The sequence below is a fragment of the Carcharodon carcharias genome, chromosome 8 (genome assembly GCF_017639515.1).
Source record: "Carcharodon carcharias isolate sCarCar2 chromosome 8, sCarCar2.pri, whole genome shotgun sequence".
Taxonomy (NCBI): domain Eukaryota; kingdom Metazoa; phylum Chordata; class Chondrichthyes; order Lamniformes; family Lamnidae; genus Carcharodon; species Carcharodon carcharias.
The window spans coordinates 153,170,292-153,190,750 of record NC_054474.1 but is presented as its reverse complement, the minus strand read 5'-3'; the positions used below and the strand labels follow the sequence as shown (position 1 = coordinate 153,190,750).

Below are 20,459 nucleotides of genomic sequence, written 5' to 3'. Positions count from 1 at the left end.
GAACCTACATACGCTTTGTCATGGTACACTGGCACATTTTGATCTGAATTTCATCAATTCACAAGCTAGTCCAACACAAACTGGTTCAACAAATCAAATAGATTATTACAATAATGAAGCATTATTTACTGAAACTGAGCTTAAAATATTAACTTAAATATTGTTCTCTCAAACTTTCCTTAGTTTTGCTTTCCAGAGCTCAAAAAAAAATCTGACAAATGTGCTTTCTTCCTCCATATCCATAAGTTTCATTGAGGTCCAGGAAGGTGTACAGCTATTCTGCTGTAGTACTAGCTGTACATACAATAGCATTTCTCTACCCCTTCTAAGAGTGACACATAGCAGCCAAATTGCAGTTCAGTTATACAGAGATGTGTGCTTCACATGGCAGCATAGGTCAGCAGAGTTGAGAGCGAGGTCAATTATTTGTCATCATACTAGTTCAATGTAACGCTAATAGCTTGAAACAATGGCCACTTGTTTATAAAGAAAAATGAACTGAATTTGAAAACAAACAGCTGGTGAAGAACATCAGCTACAAGAAATAATTTTTCCACAGTATTTGAACCAATAAAATGGAAAGAACTGAACAAAGCCACAGCTCTGGATGATTCCCATCACTTGTGGAACAAGTTATCAGACAGGCTTCTTTGTGCAACACAAAGGAGCAATACAAGAACTTTCCATTTACTCCCAGTGTAAAGTGCTAGCTAACAGCATGTAAGTGCTGTGTAATCATCAAGACTCTCACTACAACACATGCTTCATCATAATGCACCATTTGGCTGGCAGCCAAACACTGTTATGATGATTATTTATGCAGATTCCTGGTAATAACCAGCATCTATATACATTACAGATTGGTGCTCTCCGATATGCCAAGAGAACAAGTATAGGGTGAAGGGCAGGTTTAAGACAAATGTCGGAAAGTTTTGAGGGTTATTTTTCAAAAAGCCAGGGCGGATCAACAGCTGCAACAGGCTGCTAAGGAGGGCAGTTGAGGCATGGCTGCTGGATTCATTTAAAGAAACAGCTGGATTTTATAGTGAGAACGCAGAGAGAAAAATGGATCAAAGGACTTTTCTCGTCAGAATCTTGTGATCACAGAACTATAATTTAATAAGGACCTGTAGTTGACATCCACCTGCAAGAACACTGCTAGGCTTGCAACATTCATCTGAAGCTCTAAACTGAGGTACAACCCATATCTTTGATATAATGGGTCACATCCTGTAGAATAAATTTTCAGTCCAAAGGATTTTTTAAGATCTTCCTGAAATGGCTATTTTTTCACATTTCTAATTCTTGTGCATCATGTAAGTTTGTTTTATTTTCCAGCTTGAAAAGCTCACATCAGCAAACAGACTTGAAGCAAAACAAACATAATTTTGTTGAAGCATAACTGTCATCAGCAGTAATGGAAAGCTGATACATTAACTGTTAATCGCTGCAACTCCACTTCTACATGAATGGTTTCCCATCTGGTGCTTACTGTGCATCATATATAGGCCTAAATTTCAAGGAGCTTAGAGACATGGGCCCATAACTTGAGGATACAAAGGGAAACTGCTGCATTTCCTGGGCCAAACTTATTTTTACTGTATACAAACATTAATGGCATGTACACAGTCACAGCCTTTCCTGAATTTGACAGAATACAATCAACTCTATAAATGGTTCCAAAATCTATATGCATTAACACGTGATGTTAAGTAATACCTCATGATTACGATGCCACAGTAAAGACAGATGGAGCTATCCTTATAACATGTTTGTTGTTAGCCATAAACATGCCTCAAATGGTGGCCTTTCATGGGAGAGATGATTGCAGATTAACCTCTCAGATAATGGGACAATGTCTAGACAGTGCGCCATCACCACTGTCCTAGAGTGTCAGTATTTGGCAAGGTTTTAATCATTTACTCATTGACTGAAAGCTACTGATGTGAATTCAAACATGTCAAAAGACATTTTCGTAGTTGAAAGAAGAAATCTTGCATTAATCTCTGAGGAGAGCACATACTTGGAAACTGTGCAGTTTTGGGCACTCTGTCTTCACAGGATATCAATGTGTCGAGCAAGGACTTTCAGGAAAAAGTAACAAGAACAATTTGGGTTAATAAGACAAGAGACTCAAAGCAATGAAAAAGTTCTCAATTAAGAAAAGAGCGTGAGGAGAAGTAGGGGTCTAGCCCTTAAAATGCAGAGTGGCATAGATGCAACAAGGGTACTTGACTTAAACTGCAGGTAAAGAATGAATAGGCCACTCACGAGTATAGATATTAGAGGAAATTAGCTCTTTTCTCTCCCCTTCCCCACCCCTCCCCAAGTAAAGTAGAACAAACTCCCAACAAATGTAGCTGATGTTAAGCTCTTTAAATGCCTCAAAGACGGACCTGCAGTTACATAGTGAGATAAATGGCTGGCTAATCCATTTTTCATGGTGTCGGTTGAGAGTAAATGTTGACCAGGACATTGTGAGAATGCGCATGCTTATTCAGGTGTATTCTCCAAAGAGCAGCATACCTGAATAGACAGGCAGGGCTTGGGCTTAATATTTCTTCCTGAAGACAGTACCTCCTATAATGTGGCGTTTTCTCAGTATTGCACTCAAGCACCAGCCAATTTTGTGTGTTCAAGTCCTGGAGTGGGACTTCAACTCTCAGTTTTCTAACTCAGAAGGGGAGACAAGCAAAGCTGACATACAAATGACAAAGCCTGAGTAATATCTGAATGGTAGCATGGTATGTTATTACAACAACAGGTATTGACCAATGGGAATAAATACTCCATGGAGCATAAGGCTTGCAGTGGTGCTGGAAGTGCAGAGGGAAAGCAGCAGATCACAAGCAAAAGTTAAAGTCGAGGGAATAGGTAAACATCTGGAGGTTTGTTTTATTAACAGAGAGTATTTACATAGGACTTTGAGAAAATTACATTGGATGGCTGGAGTCCAAGATGGAAAAGATTGTAAGTAGTTTATAGGAGAGGGGTTGATGAGCAAAATGGCATCCCTCAATCCATGTATTGAGCTGGGAGTCTGAAGCACATCTGTCATAGGAAAATGCTAGAACCTACTGAGGTTATAGAAGGGGACTTATAAAACCTTAATGCAATCAGGCCAAGTCAACATGGTTTTATGAAAGGGAAATCACGTTTGACTAATTTATTAGGAGTTCTTTGAGGAAGTAATAAGTGACATGGATAAAAGGGGAATCTTTAGATGTGGATTTCCAAAAGGCATTTGACAAGTTGCCACAAAGGTTACTACACAAAATCAGAGCTTATGATGGTGTAGGAGGCAACATATTAACATGGATAGAGGATTGGTTAACTAACAGGAAACAGAGTAGGCAAAATGGGACATTTTTGGATTGGAAAGATGTATCGAGGGGAATGCCACAGGAATCAGTGCTGGGACCTCAACTATTTACAATGTCTTGGATGAAAGGACCAAGTCTACGGTTGCTAAATTTGCTGACGATATAGATAGGTAGGAGAGTAGGTTATGAAGAGAACATGAGGAGTCTGCAAAGGGATATAGATAGGTAAAGTGAAGGAGCAAGAATTTGGCAGATGGAGTATAATGTGGGAAAATATAAACTTGTCCACTTTGGCAGGAAAAATAGAAAAGCAGCATATTATTTAAATGGCGATTGCAGAACTGAGGTACAGAGGGATCTAGATGCCCTGGTATATGAATTGCAAAATGCTGGTATGTTAAGTACAGCAAGTCAATAGGAAGACAACGGGATGCTGTTGTTTATTGCAAGGGGTAATGGATTCTACCATTGCTTCGACAGATAGTGTTCAACAAGTTAAAAAATATGGTTTCAGTCAAGGTTGATGTCATCTCATGTGTGGCATCAGGCCAAGTCTCACTTTGCATAGCTGACTGCAAATACACTAACTTTTGTCAATGCAAGATGGCCACTGACAATGCTTCTCTGCATGCGTACTTATTAGCACATGGGCAGATATCCACCCTCAAATGTTGATAGCTTATTTCATTGCCCATGCATCTCCAAAATGGCAACAAATTATTTGGGTTTGAACGGTCCAGGGCTTTACCTCTAAGCCTACTTGGTTTTGTGGAGCGCAAGATCTTCACTTCAACCTGTCTTGGTTTATAAGGCTATCAGTTTTAGCTACATTGTGGAAATTGTGCTCACCATTAAAACTAAGATGGAATTCTAAGGACCATTCTAGATTTGTGAAGAAAATTATGATTCAAGGAGGGGTGAGCTGTGGATGGAGGTCATTGTTAAATGTGCCAACGCTGTAATATTTTCAGTTCCAGGGCCAGTGATGACTGCGCATGCATTTTGTTGCACAGTGCTCCCCAAAAAAGATGGTGGCCATGCATACAACTTTGTTGCATGACATTTGTAACAAACACAGCCTTGCAAATACTGCATATGAAGTCAGTGCTAGAGGAATGGGTGGGGGCATTGGCTTGGTGCACCGCTTGTTTGTCCTGAAGGCACTTGCAAGGCGAATGGAAGGTAAAAGTAGGGAAATTTTGCTACAGCTGTACAGAGCGTTGGTGAGGCCACATCTGGAGTGCTGTGTACAGTTTTGGTCTCCTTATTTAAGAAAGGATATAACTGCATCAGAAGCAGTACAGAGAGGGTTTGCTTGATTAACTCCTGGGTGAAGAGGTTAGCCCTACATCTGCTGGAGTTTAGAAGAATGAGAGATGATCTTATTCAAACATATAAGATCCTGAGGGGACTTGACAGGGTAGATGCTGAAAGGATGTTTCCCCTTATGGGAGAGACTAGAACTAGGGGACACAGTTTAAAAGACAGAGATGGGGAAGAGTGTTGTTTTCCCCTCAGGGTCGTTAGTCTGTGGCATTTTCTTCCTCAGAGAGCAGTGGAGGCAAGGTCATCGAATAGAGTTAGATTGAACCCTTTGTCAGTCAAGAATCTAAGGGTATAGGAGGTAGACAGGAAAGTAGAGGCCACGATCTTATCAAATGATGGAGCAAGCTTTGGGGGCCGAATGGCATACTCCTGCTCCTAATTCGTATGTTAGCACACCCTTTAGGTTTATAATTTACATAAAATATACACAAAAGCCTATTTTCTTCTCAGACACATTATCTCTCCTGCCTTACCTGCTGTGCGTAACCTCGAAACATAGGATTAATCAACTTAATACCATGGGCAAGGCTCGTAGGAACAACATAGCTAGGACTGCACAAGAAAGAGAAAGGGAAATTAATTGCAGTGAGATCAATATCAGTTAATCTTATTTGATACAATCAAGTCTCTTCAAACCCTATGCAATTGAGCGGGGGGGGGGGGGGGGGGGGGGGGGGGGGGTGGTGCGTGGGGAGAGAGAAATCAGTGGCTATAGATCTAGTGAATTATTTGCATTGGTAGAATAAATTCCAACTCTCACCACCCAGAGTAAAACACTCTATCCCCATTTGGCCATCCATCCATCAGATCAAATGCTGTAAAGCCTACAAAGAGTTTGCAAGGTAAATACACAGCCATGCACTCGATACATCTTTGTCACATTTTGAGCCCCTGCTCATTAAGGGGCCAACTGCAGAATATTGTGCACTACCCACTTCATAACCTAACAACGTAGTTCCTGTATAGCACAAGTTTAAATAAAATGCCCCTACACTGCTTTAGCAATGGTTTCAACTGAAGAGGCATGTGGCTCTCACATGGATGATCTCCCTGAACAGAGATTGTTGGCTCAGTGTCAATTAAAACTGGGCTATGGGCGGTTGTGTGTTGTGCACGTCAGCTGGAAACTCGACTGATACTACTCAAGCGCATTTTACCAAGGAACGTTGCCAGCCAAAATGGGTTCAAATCTAAAGAAGAAAATCTAAGTTTGACAGCTAAAAGAACAGCCCAAAATAAAAATTTCACTATAGAACAGGAAAGAAACAAACCGCATTCACGTTCTTCAAAGTGCAAACTTAACATCTTTGAGGGAACATTTACTTTGTAAAACTTAGACTACAGATGACTATGCAAATTAGAGAACTTCACAGTAGCAGCTTGTAACTATCAACTTCCCCAACATATATCTAAAAACTCTTTGTAAGGTTTTAAAAATAGATTAAATTGGATGAGCACCAAATAATCCTTTTACTTGTTGTGTGCATCCACTGGTTGTCAAAGCAACCAGGTGAAGTCTATTTAACTGATGAAAGCTTCCTATGTAATCTGGAGATGAACAATGCTTCTTTCATTGCTGTATCCTCACAGCAGACAAAGCACAATATAATGGCTTAGAATATTTGATTCTGATGATGTCCTTCAAGTTACGCAAAGTCACTTGAGTGAACAAAGTGCCGAATCCACCCAACACAGTTTGGTCACCTTTATAACCTAGGAGTGACATTTTAGCACTGTGATTTTTGCAAAAATACATCAACACTTATATAGTGGTACATACCGTTTTTTGTGCCAAAGCTCAGAGATAAGTTTCTGGTAGCTTTTGCAAAGAGCTGGCTTTTTGTCTGTACGAACCAAACCTACACACTCCAAAAAGAACTGGGTGAGTGGTGGGCTACAACAGAAAAGTGGTTACACTTTAGAAAACCGTGGAAGATAACTGAAGTAATATCACACTGCAAGTGCCATGACTACAGTCTAACAGAATACTTATTAAATGAGATCAGCTTTGAAATTCTCAAAAGGCCTAAGTGCCACAGCAAGATGTTCAGGGGCTTTGTGAATATAGCACATAGCAGTTTGAAAGAAAAAAATTCTAAAACTAACTCTTAATCACAGTCTATTTGTAATATTTTAACTACACATCAAGTCAATGAATTACAGGGAAATATTGGCAACTAGCACAGGGAGGTGAACAGGCTGGCCTCTCCCACCTGCATTTGCAGAGAGTGATAGTTTCAGAAGGGTTTACTTAGAGGGAATGGGGATACAAATACTTTTACATTAATTTATTTTGAATCCAGATTCACAAACCCTTTACTCATTTTCCAAATTTCAAACAATACAACTTAAAACAATTACATTTTTGTATTGCAGACGGTACGATGCACAGCTTGAAAGGGTGGCAAAAACAGATTCAATAATAACTTTCAAAAAGGGAACTGAATCAATACTTGGATGGGGAAAAACTGCAGGGTAATGGCAAAAGAGCAGTGGACTGGGTCTAATTGGTTAGCTTTTTCAAATAACTAGCACAGGCATGATGGGGCGAATGGTATCCTGTGCTATATCATTCTACATGACTTGGTTCTTTATGGAATCATTCCATAAAGAGCCAACTCTAAATATTTATATTCAGGAAACCAATGGAAATGGAAAATGTATTCCCCCGCCCCCACCAAGCCTTTCAGTAACCAGTGTCAGGTCTGGATGAAAGTCCCACCAGGAATTGGCGATACATTGGTTCATTTTCCAGCAAATTTTATATGAGCAACCTAGTCTCGGTAAACAATTTGTCCTACCAGTTGGACAAAGCCTGTAGTGCAGCATTCATGTAGCAAGAGTTTCCAATGTTCTTCATCCCTGTGAGCCCTAGCAGATAGATTGGAGAGGAAGCAAATCAAATGAACTTATGGACGTCAATATATTTGTACACAAATTAGCTTCATCATCATACTGAATCCTCTCTATTGAGGTCAAACACAACGATTTATATCACCGGATATCTTTATCAACGCAGCATTTCTTTTTGTTTTGGGCATATTCTGTACCATCTGCACTTTTAGTACCTCTTGGTTTTAGCTCATCATCCTCAGACTCTGATTCTCCTTCATCTGCAACAGCAATGGGAACAGTTTTGAATGGATGGTTGCCAAGTGTTAAGCCAGAGCCCTGATTAAAAAAAAGTGCCTTGTTACTACAATGCTCTGAGACAGAAGATTTAGACATACAAGAGCCATTAGCTCACAAATGTTAGCTTGTGTTGTTGCAAAGACATTTTCATACCACCAATAAGCTGAATGCCAAGACCCTGTTCATAATGCCCAGCTACCTTCATCTATCCATTAGAATGAAACTGCCTCTAAGCAAGTTAAATATCCTCAATTACTGAAGTCCAATACAGGAAAAGAAATCTGATATTTCAAACAGCAGTACTCATAGAAATATAGAAACTAGGAGCAGGACTAGGCCATTCGGCCCTTTGAGCCTGCTCTGTCATTTATTATGACCATAGCTGATCATCCAACTAAATAGCCTGCTCCTGCTTTCTCCCTATACCCTTTGATCCCTTTCGCCCCAAGAGCTATATCTAGCTCCTTCTTGAAAGCATACAATGTTTTGGTTTCAACTACTTTCTGTGGTAACAAATTCCACAGGCTCACCACTCTCTGGGTGAAGAAATTTCTCATCTCAGTCCTAAATAGTCTACCCTATATCCTCAGACTGTGACCCCTGGTTCTGGACTCCCCCACCATTGGGAACATCCTCCCTGCATCTACCCTGTCTAGTCCTGTTAGAATTTTATAGGTTTCTATGAGATCCCCACTCATTCTTCTGAATTTCAGCGAATATAATCCTAATCGACTCAATCTCTCCTCATAAGTCAGTCCCGCCATCCCAGGAATCAGTTGGGTAAACCTTCACTGCACTCTCTCTATAGCAAGTACATCTTTCCTCAGATAAGGAGGCCAAAACTGCACACAATATTCCAGGTATGCTCTCACCAAGGCCTTGTACAATTGCAGCAAGACATCCCTGTTCCTGTACTCGAATCATCTGGCTATGAAGGCCAACATACCATTTGCCTTCTTTACCGCCTGTTGTTCCTGCATGCTTACCTTTAGCGACTGGTGTACAAGGACACACACATCTCGTTGCTCATTCCCCTCTCTCAATTTATAGCCATTCAGATAATAATCTGCCTTCCTGTTTTTGCTACCAAAATGGATAACCTCACATTTATCCACATTATACTGCATCTGCAATGCATCTGCCCACTCTCTCAGCTTGTCCAAATCACACTGAAGCATCTCTGCATCCTCCTTACAGTCCACCCTCCCACCCAGCTTTGTGTCATCTGCAAACTTGGAGATATTACATTTAATTCCCTCATCTAAATCATTAATATATATTGTGAATAACTGCGGTCTCAGCACTGATCCCTGCAGTACCCCACTAGTCACTGCCTGCCATTCGGAAAAAGACCAGTTTATTCCTACTCTTTGTTTTCTGTCTGCCAACTAGTTTTCTATCCATCTCAATACACTACCCCCAGTCACATGCACTTTAATTTTATACGCCAATCTCTTATGTGGGACTTTGTCGAAAGCCTTTTGAAAGCCCAAATAAACCACATCCACTGGCTTCCCCTCATCAACTCTACTAGTTACATCCTCAAAAAATTCCAGTAGATTTGTCAAGCATGATTTCCTTTTCATAAATCCATGCTGACTCTGTCAGATTCTGCCACTGTTTTCCACATGCTCAGCTATTAAATCTTTTATAATGGACTCTAGAATTTTCCCCACTACTGACGTCAGGCTGACTAGTCTATAATTCCCTGTTTTCTCTCTGCCTCCCTTTTTAAATAGTGGGGTTACATTAGCTACCCTCCAATCTGTAGGAACTGTTCCAGAGTCTATAGAATCTTGGAAGATGACCAGCAATGCATCCACTATTTCTAGGGCCACTTCCTTAAGTACTCTGGGATGTAGATTATCAAGCCCCGGGGATTTATCGGCCTTCAATCCCATCAATTTCCCCAACACCATTTCCCTACTAATACTGATTTCTTTCAGTTCCTCCCTCTCGCTAAACCCTGGGTTCCCCAACATTTTTGGTATGTTATTAGTGTCCTCCTTTGTGAAGGCAGAACCAAACTATGCATTTAGTTCGTCAGCCATTTCTTTGTTCCCCATTATAAATTCCCCTGTTTCTGACTATAAGGAACCAACATTTGTCTTCACCAATCTTTTTCTCTTCACATACCTATAGAAACTTTTACAGTCAATTTTTATGTTCCCTGCAAGCTTACTCTCGTACTCCATTTTCCCCTTCTTATTCAATCCCATGGTCCTCCTTTGCTGAATTCTAAACTGCTGCTAATCCTCAGGTCTGTTGTTTTTTCTGGCCAATTTGTATGCCTCTTCCTTGCATCTAATACTGTCTCTAATTTCCCTTGTAAGCCATGGTTTGGCCACCTTTCCTGTTTTACTTTTGTGCCAGACAGGAATAAACAATTGTTGCAGTTCACCTATGCCCTCTTTGAATGTTTGCCATTGTCTATCCACCGTCATCCCTTGAATTAACATTTCCCAATCCATCATAGCCAGCTCACGCCTCATACCATCGTAGTTTCCTTTATTAAGATTCAGGACCCTAGTCTCAGAATCAATTACATCACTCTCCATCTTGATGAAGAATTCTATCATATTATGGTCACTCATCCCCAAGGGGCCTTGCACAACTGGATTGCCAATTATTCCTTTCTCATTACACAATACCCAGTCAAGAATGGCCTGTTTCCTCATTGGTTCCTCAATGTATTGGTCCAGAAAAACATCCCGTATACACTCCAGGAATTCCTCCTCTAATTTGATTTGCCCAATCTATATGCATGTTAAAGTCACCCATAATTATAGATGTTCCTTTATTACATGCGTCTTTAATTTTCTGTTTAATGCTATTCCCAACATCACCACTAGTTTGGGGGTCTATATACAACCCCCACTAATGTTTTTTGCCCCTTAGTGTTTCTCAGCTCTACCCATACAGATTCACATCGTCGGAGCTAATATCTTTCCTCACTTCCTCACTATGCGTTAATTTTCACTTTAACCAGCAATGCAACTCCACCGCCTTTTCCTTTTAGTCTGTCCTTCCTAAATACTGAATACCCCTGGATATTCAGTTCCCATCCCTGGTCACCCTGCAGCCATGTCTCCGTAATCCCGACTATATCATACCTGTTTACATCTATTTGCATGGTTAATTCATCCACTTTATTGCGAATGCTCCTCGCGTTAAGGTACAAAGCCTTAAGGCTTGCCTTTTTAACATTACTTGTCCCGTTTCCACTATTTTTCACTGAGGCCCTGTTTGATTCTTGCCCTTGATTTCTCTATCACTTTTCTTATTCCGCTTTCTGTCTTTTGTTCTTGTCTTTGATTCCCCTTCCTCTGACTCCTTGCATAGGTCCCATCCCCCTGCCATAGAACCATAGAAAAGTTACAACACAGAAGGAAGTAATTCGGTCCATCTTGTCTATGCCAGCCTGAGGATACCCAGGTGCTCTTTCTAATCCCACCTTCCTGCACCCGGCCCATAGCCCTGCAGCTTCCAGCACTTAAGGTGCAGATCCAGGTACTTTCTAAAAGAGTTCAGAGTTTCTGCCTCTACCAACTTGGGCAGCGAATTCCAGACACTCTCTACCCTCTGTGTAAAAAAGTTCTTCCTCATGTCCCCCATACACCTTTTGCCACTTACCTTGAATCTATGTCCCCTGGTTCTAGAATTCTCCACCAAGGGAAACAATTTTATCCCCTGTCCCCTCTATCTATTCCCCTCATAATTTTGTACACCTCAATCAAGTCACCTCTCAGCCCTCTTTGTTCTAAGGAAAATAACCCCAACCTATCCAATCTCTCCTCATAGCTACACTTTTCTAACCCTGGCAACATTCTTGTAAACCTCCTCTGCACTCTCTCCAGAGCTAATACGTCCTTCCTGTAATGTGGTGACCAGAACTGCACACAATACTCCAGTTGTGGCCTCACCAGTGTTTTATACAATTCCAACATTATATCCTTACTTTTATATTCTATACCTTTGCCAGTGAAGGAGAGCATTCCAAATGCCTTCTTTACAACCTTGTCTACTTGAACTGCTGCCTTCAGGGGCCTGTGCACTTGTACGCCAAGATCTCTCACTTCATCTACCCATCTTAGTATATTCCCATTTATTGTGTAATACCTGTAACTGTTTGACCTCCCTAAATGTATGACCTCACACATCTTTATGTTAAAGTCCATCTGCCACTTTACCACCCACTCCACCAACCCATCTATATCGTTTTGGAGATTATGGCTATCCTCTACACTATCCATACTTGGCCAAACTTTGTGTCATCTACAAATTTCCCAATTGTGCCCCCCACGTTCACGTCCAAATCGTTAATATATAACACAAACAGCAAGGGTCCCAACACCGAGCCCTGTGGAACATTATCTGAGACAACTTTCCATTCGCAAGGGCATCCATCGACCATTACCCTTTGCTTCCTGTTACAAAGCCAACCTTTTATCCAGTTTGCCACATTACCCTGAATCCCATGGGCTTTTACTTTCCTGACCAATCTGCCATGTGGGACCTTGTCAAATGCCTTGCTAAAATCTATGTACACAACATCCACTGCACTACCTTCATCAACCCTTCTTGTCACTTCCTCAAAGAATTCAATCAAACTTGTGAGGCAAGACCTTCCTTTAACAATCCATGCTGACCATCCTTGACTAGTCCATGCCTTTCTACATGAAAGTTAATCCTATCTCTCAGGATTGATTCTACTAATTTGCTTACCACCGATGTAAGACTAACTGGCCTATAATTGTTTGACATTTCCTTTGATCCCTTTTTAAACAATTGAACTACGTTTGCATTTCTCCAGTCCTCCAGTACCTCCCCTGTATCTAGTGAAGATTGGAAAATCGTCAAAGCATCTGCTATCTCCTCCCTGACTTCCTTCAGCAGCCTCAGAAACAATCCATCTGGCCCTGGTGGCTTATCAAATTTCAAGGATTTCAACCCTTCGATTACTTCCTCTCTCTTTATGACTATCCCGTCCAATATCACGCAGTGTTCCTCCTGGACTACTATATCTACATCCTCCCTTTCCTTTGTAAACACAGAGACAAAATATTCATTCAAATTCTTTCCCACAGCCTCTGCATCTACACACAAGTTTCCATCTTCATCTCTGATAGGTCCCACTTTTTCCTTAACTAACCTTTTAGCATTAATGTATTGGTAAAACATCTTTGGGTTATCTTTAACTTTACTTGCTAATCTTTTTTCATGCCCTCTCTTTGATTTCCTTATTTCCTTTTTTACTTTGTCCCTGCACTTCCTATAATCGTCTAGGCTATCTGCAGTGCTTAGTTCTTTGTGCCTATCGTACACTTTCTTTTTCTGTTTGATCTTCCCCTGTATTCCTCTAGACAACCAGGGGGGGTCTAGATTTGGCCATACCACTCTTATTTTTGTAGGGGACATGTCTACTTTGTACAATTAGGATCTTGCTTTTTAGTGCTTCCCACTGGTTTTCCACTGTTTTATCCTCCAGTCCACCTCAGCCAAGTCCCTTCTCATTTCTGCAAAATTTGCCTTCTCCTAGTTCAAGACTTTTACTCCTGCCTTATCACTGTCCTTTTCCCTGGTAATGCTAAATCTAACTGAATTGTGATCACTGTCCCCGATATGGTCGCCAACTGTCACTTCACCCACTTGCCCTTCTTCGCTCCCCAAGACTAGGTCTAGAATTGCATCTCCTCTCGTTGGGTTTGACACTAATTGGTTGAAAAAAATTTCCTGGACACACCATGTATTTTTCTCCCTCAATGCCCCTTATATTGTTTGAATCCCAGTTGATATTAGGATAGTTGAAGTCTCGTACTATTATTGCCCTCTTGTTCTTACAAGCAGAAATTTGCCTACATATTTGTTCTTCTATCTCCCTTATACTATTTGGTAGTATACTCCCTGTAGTGTGACTGCCCCTTTTTTATTTCTAAACTCAATCCATAAAGCCTCGTTTGTTGACCCATTTAGTATATCATCCCTTCTCACAACTGGAATTGATTCTTTAACCATTAGTGCTACCCCCTCCCCCGCCCTTTTTATCTCCTACTCTATCGTGTCTGAAGACTCGCTAACCAGGGGTATTAAGCTGCCAGTTTTGTCCCTTCTTTAGCCAAGTCTCCATTATAGCAATGACATCATGCTGCCATGTGTCTACCTGTGCCCTTAACTCATCTACCTTATTTGTAATACTCCTTGCATTGAAGTATACACAGTTTAACCCCGTCAATTTCCCTTGCTGGACATTTTTTAAACTTTGTTTCTCCTGTAACTCCATGTCTATCACAATGTCCCTAGCTAATGTTCTACCTCCATTTTTCTGATCTGAATCTGACCTATCTGATCCTGCTCCTGGGATCCCATCCCATTCCCCTGCCACACTAGTTTAAATACTCCCAACAGAACTAGCAAAAGCCCCCGCAAGGATACTGGTCCCAGCTCTACCTGGGTGCAGCCAGTCCAGCTTGTACAGGTCTCACCTTCCCCAGAACCAGTCCCAGTGCCTCAAGAATCTGAATCCCTCCCGGCTACACCATCTCTCCAGCCACGTGTTCATTTGGTCTATCTGCTTATCCCTGCTCTTGCTAGCACGTGGAACTGGGAATAATCCTGAGATCACTACATTTGAGGTCCTGCATTTTAATTTATCTCCTAACTTCCTGTACTAAGCTTGCAGGTCCTCATCCCTTAGTTTACCTATGTCAGTGGTACCAATGTGTACCACGACCACTGGCTGTTTACTTTCCCTTCCCAGAATGTCCTGTAGGCGCTCCGTGACATCCTGGACCCTGGCACCAGGGAGGCAATATACCATCCTTGATTCACGTTTGCGGCCTCAGAAGCATCTGTCTGTGCCCCTAACTATTGAATCCCCTATCACTATAGCCCTGCCACTTGTTTTCCTCCCACCCCTAAGCAGCAGAGCCACCCATGGTGCCGTGAACTTGGCGGTTGCTGCTTTCCCCTGAGAGGTCATCCCCCCCAACAGTATCCAAAGTGGTAAATCTGTTAGAGAGGGGGATGACCACAGGGAACTCCTGCACTACCTTCCTGAGTCTTTTACTGTTCCTGATGGTCACCCATTCCCTTTCTGCCTGTGGAATCTTCATCTGCAGTGTGACCATCTCACTAAATGTGCTATCCACGACTTGCTCAGCATCGCGGATGCTCCACAATGAGTCCACCCGCAGCTCCAGCTCCGAAATCTGGTTAGCTAGAAGCTGCATTTGGACACACCTTCCGCACACATGGTCACCAGCGTCCCTCATTTCCCACATCCTGCAGGAGGAACAGATCACGGGTCTGAGTTCTCCTGCCATGATGTCCCTCTCAATTAAGCTAGTTACGCTCCTTAAAAAAAAAGATACGCTAGCTTGGGGCCTTATTTATGTTAGCTAGGAACCTTGTTTCTTGAATAATTATACTTGTACAGTACTATTCTATACTTCTTTTTATTTTTTTTAGCTCCTACCTTAGTATTAAGCAATGAGTTACTTAGTTTAAACCCTCCCAAACCACTCTAGCAAATGCTCCCCCTAGGACATCAGTCCCGGTCCTGCCCAGGTGTAACCCATCCAGTCTGCACTAGTCCCACCTCCCCCAGAACCAGTCCCAATGCCCCAGGAATCTGAAACCCTCCCCTCACATCATCTCTTCAGCCACGTATTCATTCGATATATCCTGCTACTTCTACTCTGACTGGCACATGGCACCGTTAGTAATCCTGAGATCACTACCTTTGAAGTCCTACTTTTCAACTTACTTCTTAACTCCCTATATTCTGCTTTTAGGACCTCATCCTTTTTTTTAACCTATGTCGTTTGTACCAATGTGTACCACGGCCACTGGCAGTTCACCCTCCCCCTTCATAATGTCCCCTAGCCGTTCTGAGACATCCTTGACCCTAGCACCAGGGAGGCAACATACCATCCTGGAGTCTCGTTTGCAGCCACAGAAATGCCCATCTATTCCCCGTACAATTGAATCCCCTATAACTATTGCATTCCCACACTTTTTACTCCTCCCCTGTGCAGCAGAGCCAACCACGGTGCAATGAATTTGGCTGTTGCTGCTTTCTCCTGAGAGGCCGTTCCCCCCAACAAGTATCCAAAGCAGTACATCTGTTTTGCAAGGGAACAGCCACAGGAGATTCCTGCATTACCTGCCTAGTTCTCTTGCTCTGCCTGGTGGTCACCCATTCCCTTCCTGCCTGTGGACTCAGCCTGCGGTTTCATTACTGTTACATTAATAGTAATGCCCCTGTGCAGTACCTGCTCTGTTGATCTGCTGGATAGTGCTGGGCTCGGTGCAACGGGTCGCTGTTCCAGGAAAACTTCTTTCTCACAGGCGTAACACCACACACGGAATGTAGTCAGGTTCACTGTCAGGTTATGCTTCTTAGCCTGTGATCGTGTTTTTTTTTAAGAAAGGAAAATTTGACTGATTGACAATGATGGAATCTCAAGAGGGGAGAAAGATCACAACTTTGTTTGAAAATGCTTTTTTAGCATGATATATAGAGGTTCCTACAGAGTATGAGTTCTCTCATCACTTTGAAAAAGTGTTACTTTATTGTAGTCAAAACAGATTCCTCTGGCTTTCAAAGCTTCCCTCCAATTATCTGATTGCAGGGGATTAAAATGTCATTCCAATTCCTTCCCCCTGTAAGGGGACCTATTTTATAGTTACTTTTTACTAAACCAAGGTTTAATTAAAAACACAAACTTTAAATGGAGCTGTTCTACATTCCATTTCTTTCAACGATACATACATATCAGCATTTTTCCTCATAGTATAACAATGACAATAGTCAAGAAAGATACTTCACTAATCTATCTGGGAAAAATATACAGAGCACTTTAAGTGCACACTTCAAAAAAATGACACCCGCAGTGAGCTCTTCAATTTTAGCTATATGCATTCTTTCAAATTTCCTACGGCAGCTCATTTCTGACTAGGTTTTTATTTTTATTCCCTCTTCAGATTATTTTTCTTCAAATTTCCTCTCCCTTTCTTGGCAATCTTTGAAAGCTCAGTGTATCCTTGTTTTGCCTGTTAAATGCTACTTACGAGAATTGCATTAATTATAGACAACAGGTCCAACACACACAAATTATGCTTGAGAATTAAATACTTAATAAGTTGATTGGTCTGTTCAACACCAAGTAAAATTGATTAACCAGTTAAACGCCATTGAAGAGAATTCTGACATGAATTTTGAATTAAAGGATTGTCTCTAATAATGGAAGCTTGCAACAATGATTATAGAAGCTCAACCCCCAGTGAGTGAAACACCCTGATAAGAACACTGAAAACTGCAACCTCTTGTAATATTGAGTTGGAAAGTTAAATAAAAGAACTGGTTTGTTAGGACAGTCAATGCAGTCTGCATTTAGTCAAACCCCATTCCATGGATGCCTAGCACTCAAATTCACCAGTAGAACAGGAATCAAATGTAGTGAGTTTTTGGCCAGATCACAAGAATCCCTGATATCAGGAGAGTGTTGCAAGAACATCAAGGGAAAATGGGAGGGGTGGGAAACAATTTTAGCTTATTCTCAGCAGTAAACACATATCCTGCAGTAGAATAAAGCAGCAAAATAGTCATAACTTATGGAGAAGTCTGCAGCTTATTCTATCCCCTGCCTTCTTGCTGAGGGAATATTGGAAGAATGTAATTTGTTCCTATCTCTCCTTTATGATCTCAATTACCTGTGAATGTAATGTGCTGTGGTCGACATACGATTCCCCACATCCTACGTAGGAGCAGCCACTCTGAGAGAAGGGGAAAACAGAAAAATGTAAGCAATACAGTGCTTAATAGGATCACCAATAAAATGGCTTGAAAACCAAATAGAAAGTGTAAAACTAGAAAATGTCTGAAATCAGTTACACTGGCTTTGAGTTCTCAGAAATTTGTAATTTTCCAGCATATAACTTGACGTTTTTACACTATCCCCACTAATATTTTCCTACCTTTTTTCTATATGTAGAACTGTAGCTAAAATTGGCAGAATACCTCTGGCTACCACAAGAAGAATGTAGATAATAGAGATGAAAGACTTGCAACATATAGCACCTTTTAGGGCATCTTAAAACACTGCAGCTAAAGCCAATGACGTACATTTGAAAGAGAATGATGAGATTAGTCTTCAATGCTTCACTCTTGCTTTTGAAAGTGCCTGGCCTCCACCAGTCCCAACTTCACAGCACTGATCAGAAAGTGATCCCAGTAGCAATCATGGTCACAAGCCAATGTCTTATTCATCAACGCATGACAGTGAAGTGTAAATGCATGGTCCCATTTTGTCTGTCTTCCCAACTACACGTCCATCGTTCACCCATCCCCTCCAAACTCCATGGGTTCACTTGTGCCCCAGATAGCTGGCTTCAAAATTCTCATCCACATTTTCAAATTCCTCCATGCTTCTTCCCACCCTACCTTGAGTGATGTTCTCCAGCCTTCCATTCCAGATTCTACATCTACATCCTGCAGACTTGTCAAATTGCAACTGACTGCTCAACAACTTAAATTGTGAAACATCAAGATCAGTCCAGTGGTAGAGAACTGGTCTGCGGAATATTTACTTCCCTGATGTTGGCATCAATACCAACTTGTTTGACCTATTTTCTCCAAAGAAAAGAGTAAAAGTGAACTGCCAGAAATGACTTAAATAGCTGAATTTCTGTTTGCCTATTTCACAAATTACAGGTTACCAAGGACTCTAAGCACAGGCCTTTCACAAGAAGCTAGCTTTCCTAGCTTTAAACTTATGCAGTATAAATTTCAGCATATGAATGCTCAACATATTCATGTTAAATGTCTTGTTGTCTGATACTTTAACAACAGCACTCATCTTTTTTATCAGTTCAATATCTCCATTCAAATTGTGCCTGAAGCAATTTCTTATTAAAGCATCAAGGATTTGCAAGCTAAGTTGCAACTTTTAAGCCCTGGCAGCAAAAATACATATTCTGGACCCATTCAGGAACAAACAGCAAGTGTCTAACCCTTAGATTTACACAGAATCTAATATCTGGACCAAGACTGTAGTTAATTCAGCTCAACAATATTCTTGTCCATTTAGTCTGCGGCCATATTTATACAATAAGCCACCTAATCAGCACAGAAATAATGTTATGCAATATTATATTATCCACTCCTTACCTGAAGGCAAGCCCATAGATTTGGTCCACCAACACCACAGGATTGGCATGTTCCCTGAGAAACAAAACAGGCTCTAGTTTAATTAAAGGTTTTAAGCTACAACTCAACAAGCAACATGGTGAACATGGCTGGGAAGAATCCCTGGGGGTACCAAGGTTGCACTCTCGGTGAGAAATTTCAATGTCCATCGCTAAGAATTGTTTGACAGCACCACTACTGATCGAGCTGTCAGAGTCCTGAAGGACACATCTGCCAGACAGGGAATACCACAAGTGATGACAGAACCAACAAGAGAGAAAAACCTACTTGATCTTGCCTTCACCAATCTACCTGTCGCAGATGCATCGACCCATGACACAATCGATAGCAATGACCACTGCATAGCCCTGCCTTCACATTTAAGTGTACGGCACAACCATATGGTAAATGGGACTGATTCAAAACAGATCTAGCAGCCCTTGAAGTGCTGTGGGCCATTTGAAGAATTTTGTTCCACCAAAATCTGTAAACTCATGGCCAGGGATATCCTGCTGTATCATTACCATCAAGCCAGGCAATTCCAACCCTGGTTCTATGAAGTGTGTAGGAGGGCATGTCAGGAGCAGCACCAGGCACACTTAAAGATGAGGTGCCAACCAGGTGAAGCTACATCTCAGGACAACATGCATGCTAAACAGAAGCAGCACGCTACAGAAAGAACTAAGAAATTCCAGAATCATAGATCAGATCAAAGCTGTGCAGTCCTGCCACATCTGGCTGTGAATAGTATTGAAAATTAAACTAGCAGCAGCTGGAGAATCAGTGTGTGCCTACACCCAGTATGGCCTGAGTTAAGTAGCAAACAACATCAGGATTGGTACAAGGGTATTTGCTGCCTGAGGTGAACATTCAGCCTGACATAGCCCCCACCCACCCCCCCATCCCCAGCAACAGTGCAGGAACGGTGATATATTTCCAAGTTAGGATGATGTGCGTGTGTGTTTTGGGGTGGGGGTGGGGTGGGGGGGGGTGCAGGTGGTCGTGTTCTTCCTTACTTGCCCTTGGCCTTAGTGGAAGAGGTTGAAGAGGTTGTTGGTTTGGAGTTGCTCTCAAAAAAGTATTGACATCTTGCAGCACATCTTGTATATGGTACACTTGCCACTGTGCACCGATGGTGGTGGAAGCAAGTGCTGAAGGTGTTGGATTGGGTGCCAATCAAGTGGACACCACTGCAAGTGAGCTCTGCTGTTTAACTTTGTCAGTCATTAATAGAAAAAAAATGAGAACACATTTGCAGTAAACCTTAAAAAGAAATCACTGACCCAATCAGAAGTGAAGTGATCCGAATCCCCGCTCACACCCATTACAATCCAATTAGCGCTTGCTGCTCATGCCCAATTTCGCAATGAAATTCAAACCAAATTATGGCATTTTGTCAAAGTCGCCCATGAGCTAAGCATGTGTGTATGTAGCTGACGTTTAACTTGCAACTTAAAAATAACCAGCAATAAAGCTTTAGTCTTAAATAA

General features: G+C 41.6%; 1 protein-coding gene across 3 annotated transcripts in view; it reads right to left on the bottom strand.

Annotated features, from left to right (window-relative positions):
* usp20 (ubiquitin specific peptidase 20) overlaps window positions 1-20,459 on the bottom strand; it is a 130,129-nt gene that overhangs the window by 27,391 nt on the left and 82,279 nt on the right. For all 3 annotated transcript variants that reach the window (XR_005943834.1, XM_041193962.1, XM_041193963.1), the window contains exons 3-9: window positions 18,952-19,005; window positions 17,496-17,558; window positions 16,055-16,186; window positions 7,718-7,820; window positions 7,451-7,520; window positions 6,430-6,543; window positions 5,123-5,201 (exon numbers count right to left, since the gene is read on the bottom strand). Coding sequence is in view for 2 of the 3 variants with exons in the window: in XM_041193962.1 (XP_041049896.1) it covers window positions 5,123-5,201; window positions 6,430-6,543; window positions 7,451-7,520; window positions 7,718-7,820; window positions 16,055-16,186; window positions 17,496-17,558; window positions 18,952-19,005 (615 nt within the window). In the remaining variant the exon portion in view is untranslated. The remainder of the gene's footprint in view (window positions 1-5,122; window positions 5,202-6,429; window positions 6,544-7,450; window positions 7,521-7,717; window positions 7,821-16,054; window positions 16,187-17,495; window positions 17,559-18,951; window positions 19,006-20,459) is intronic.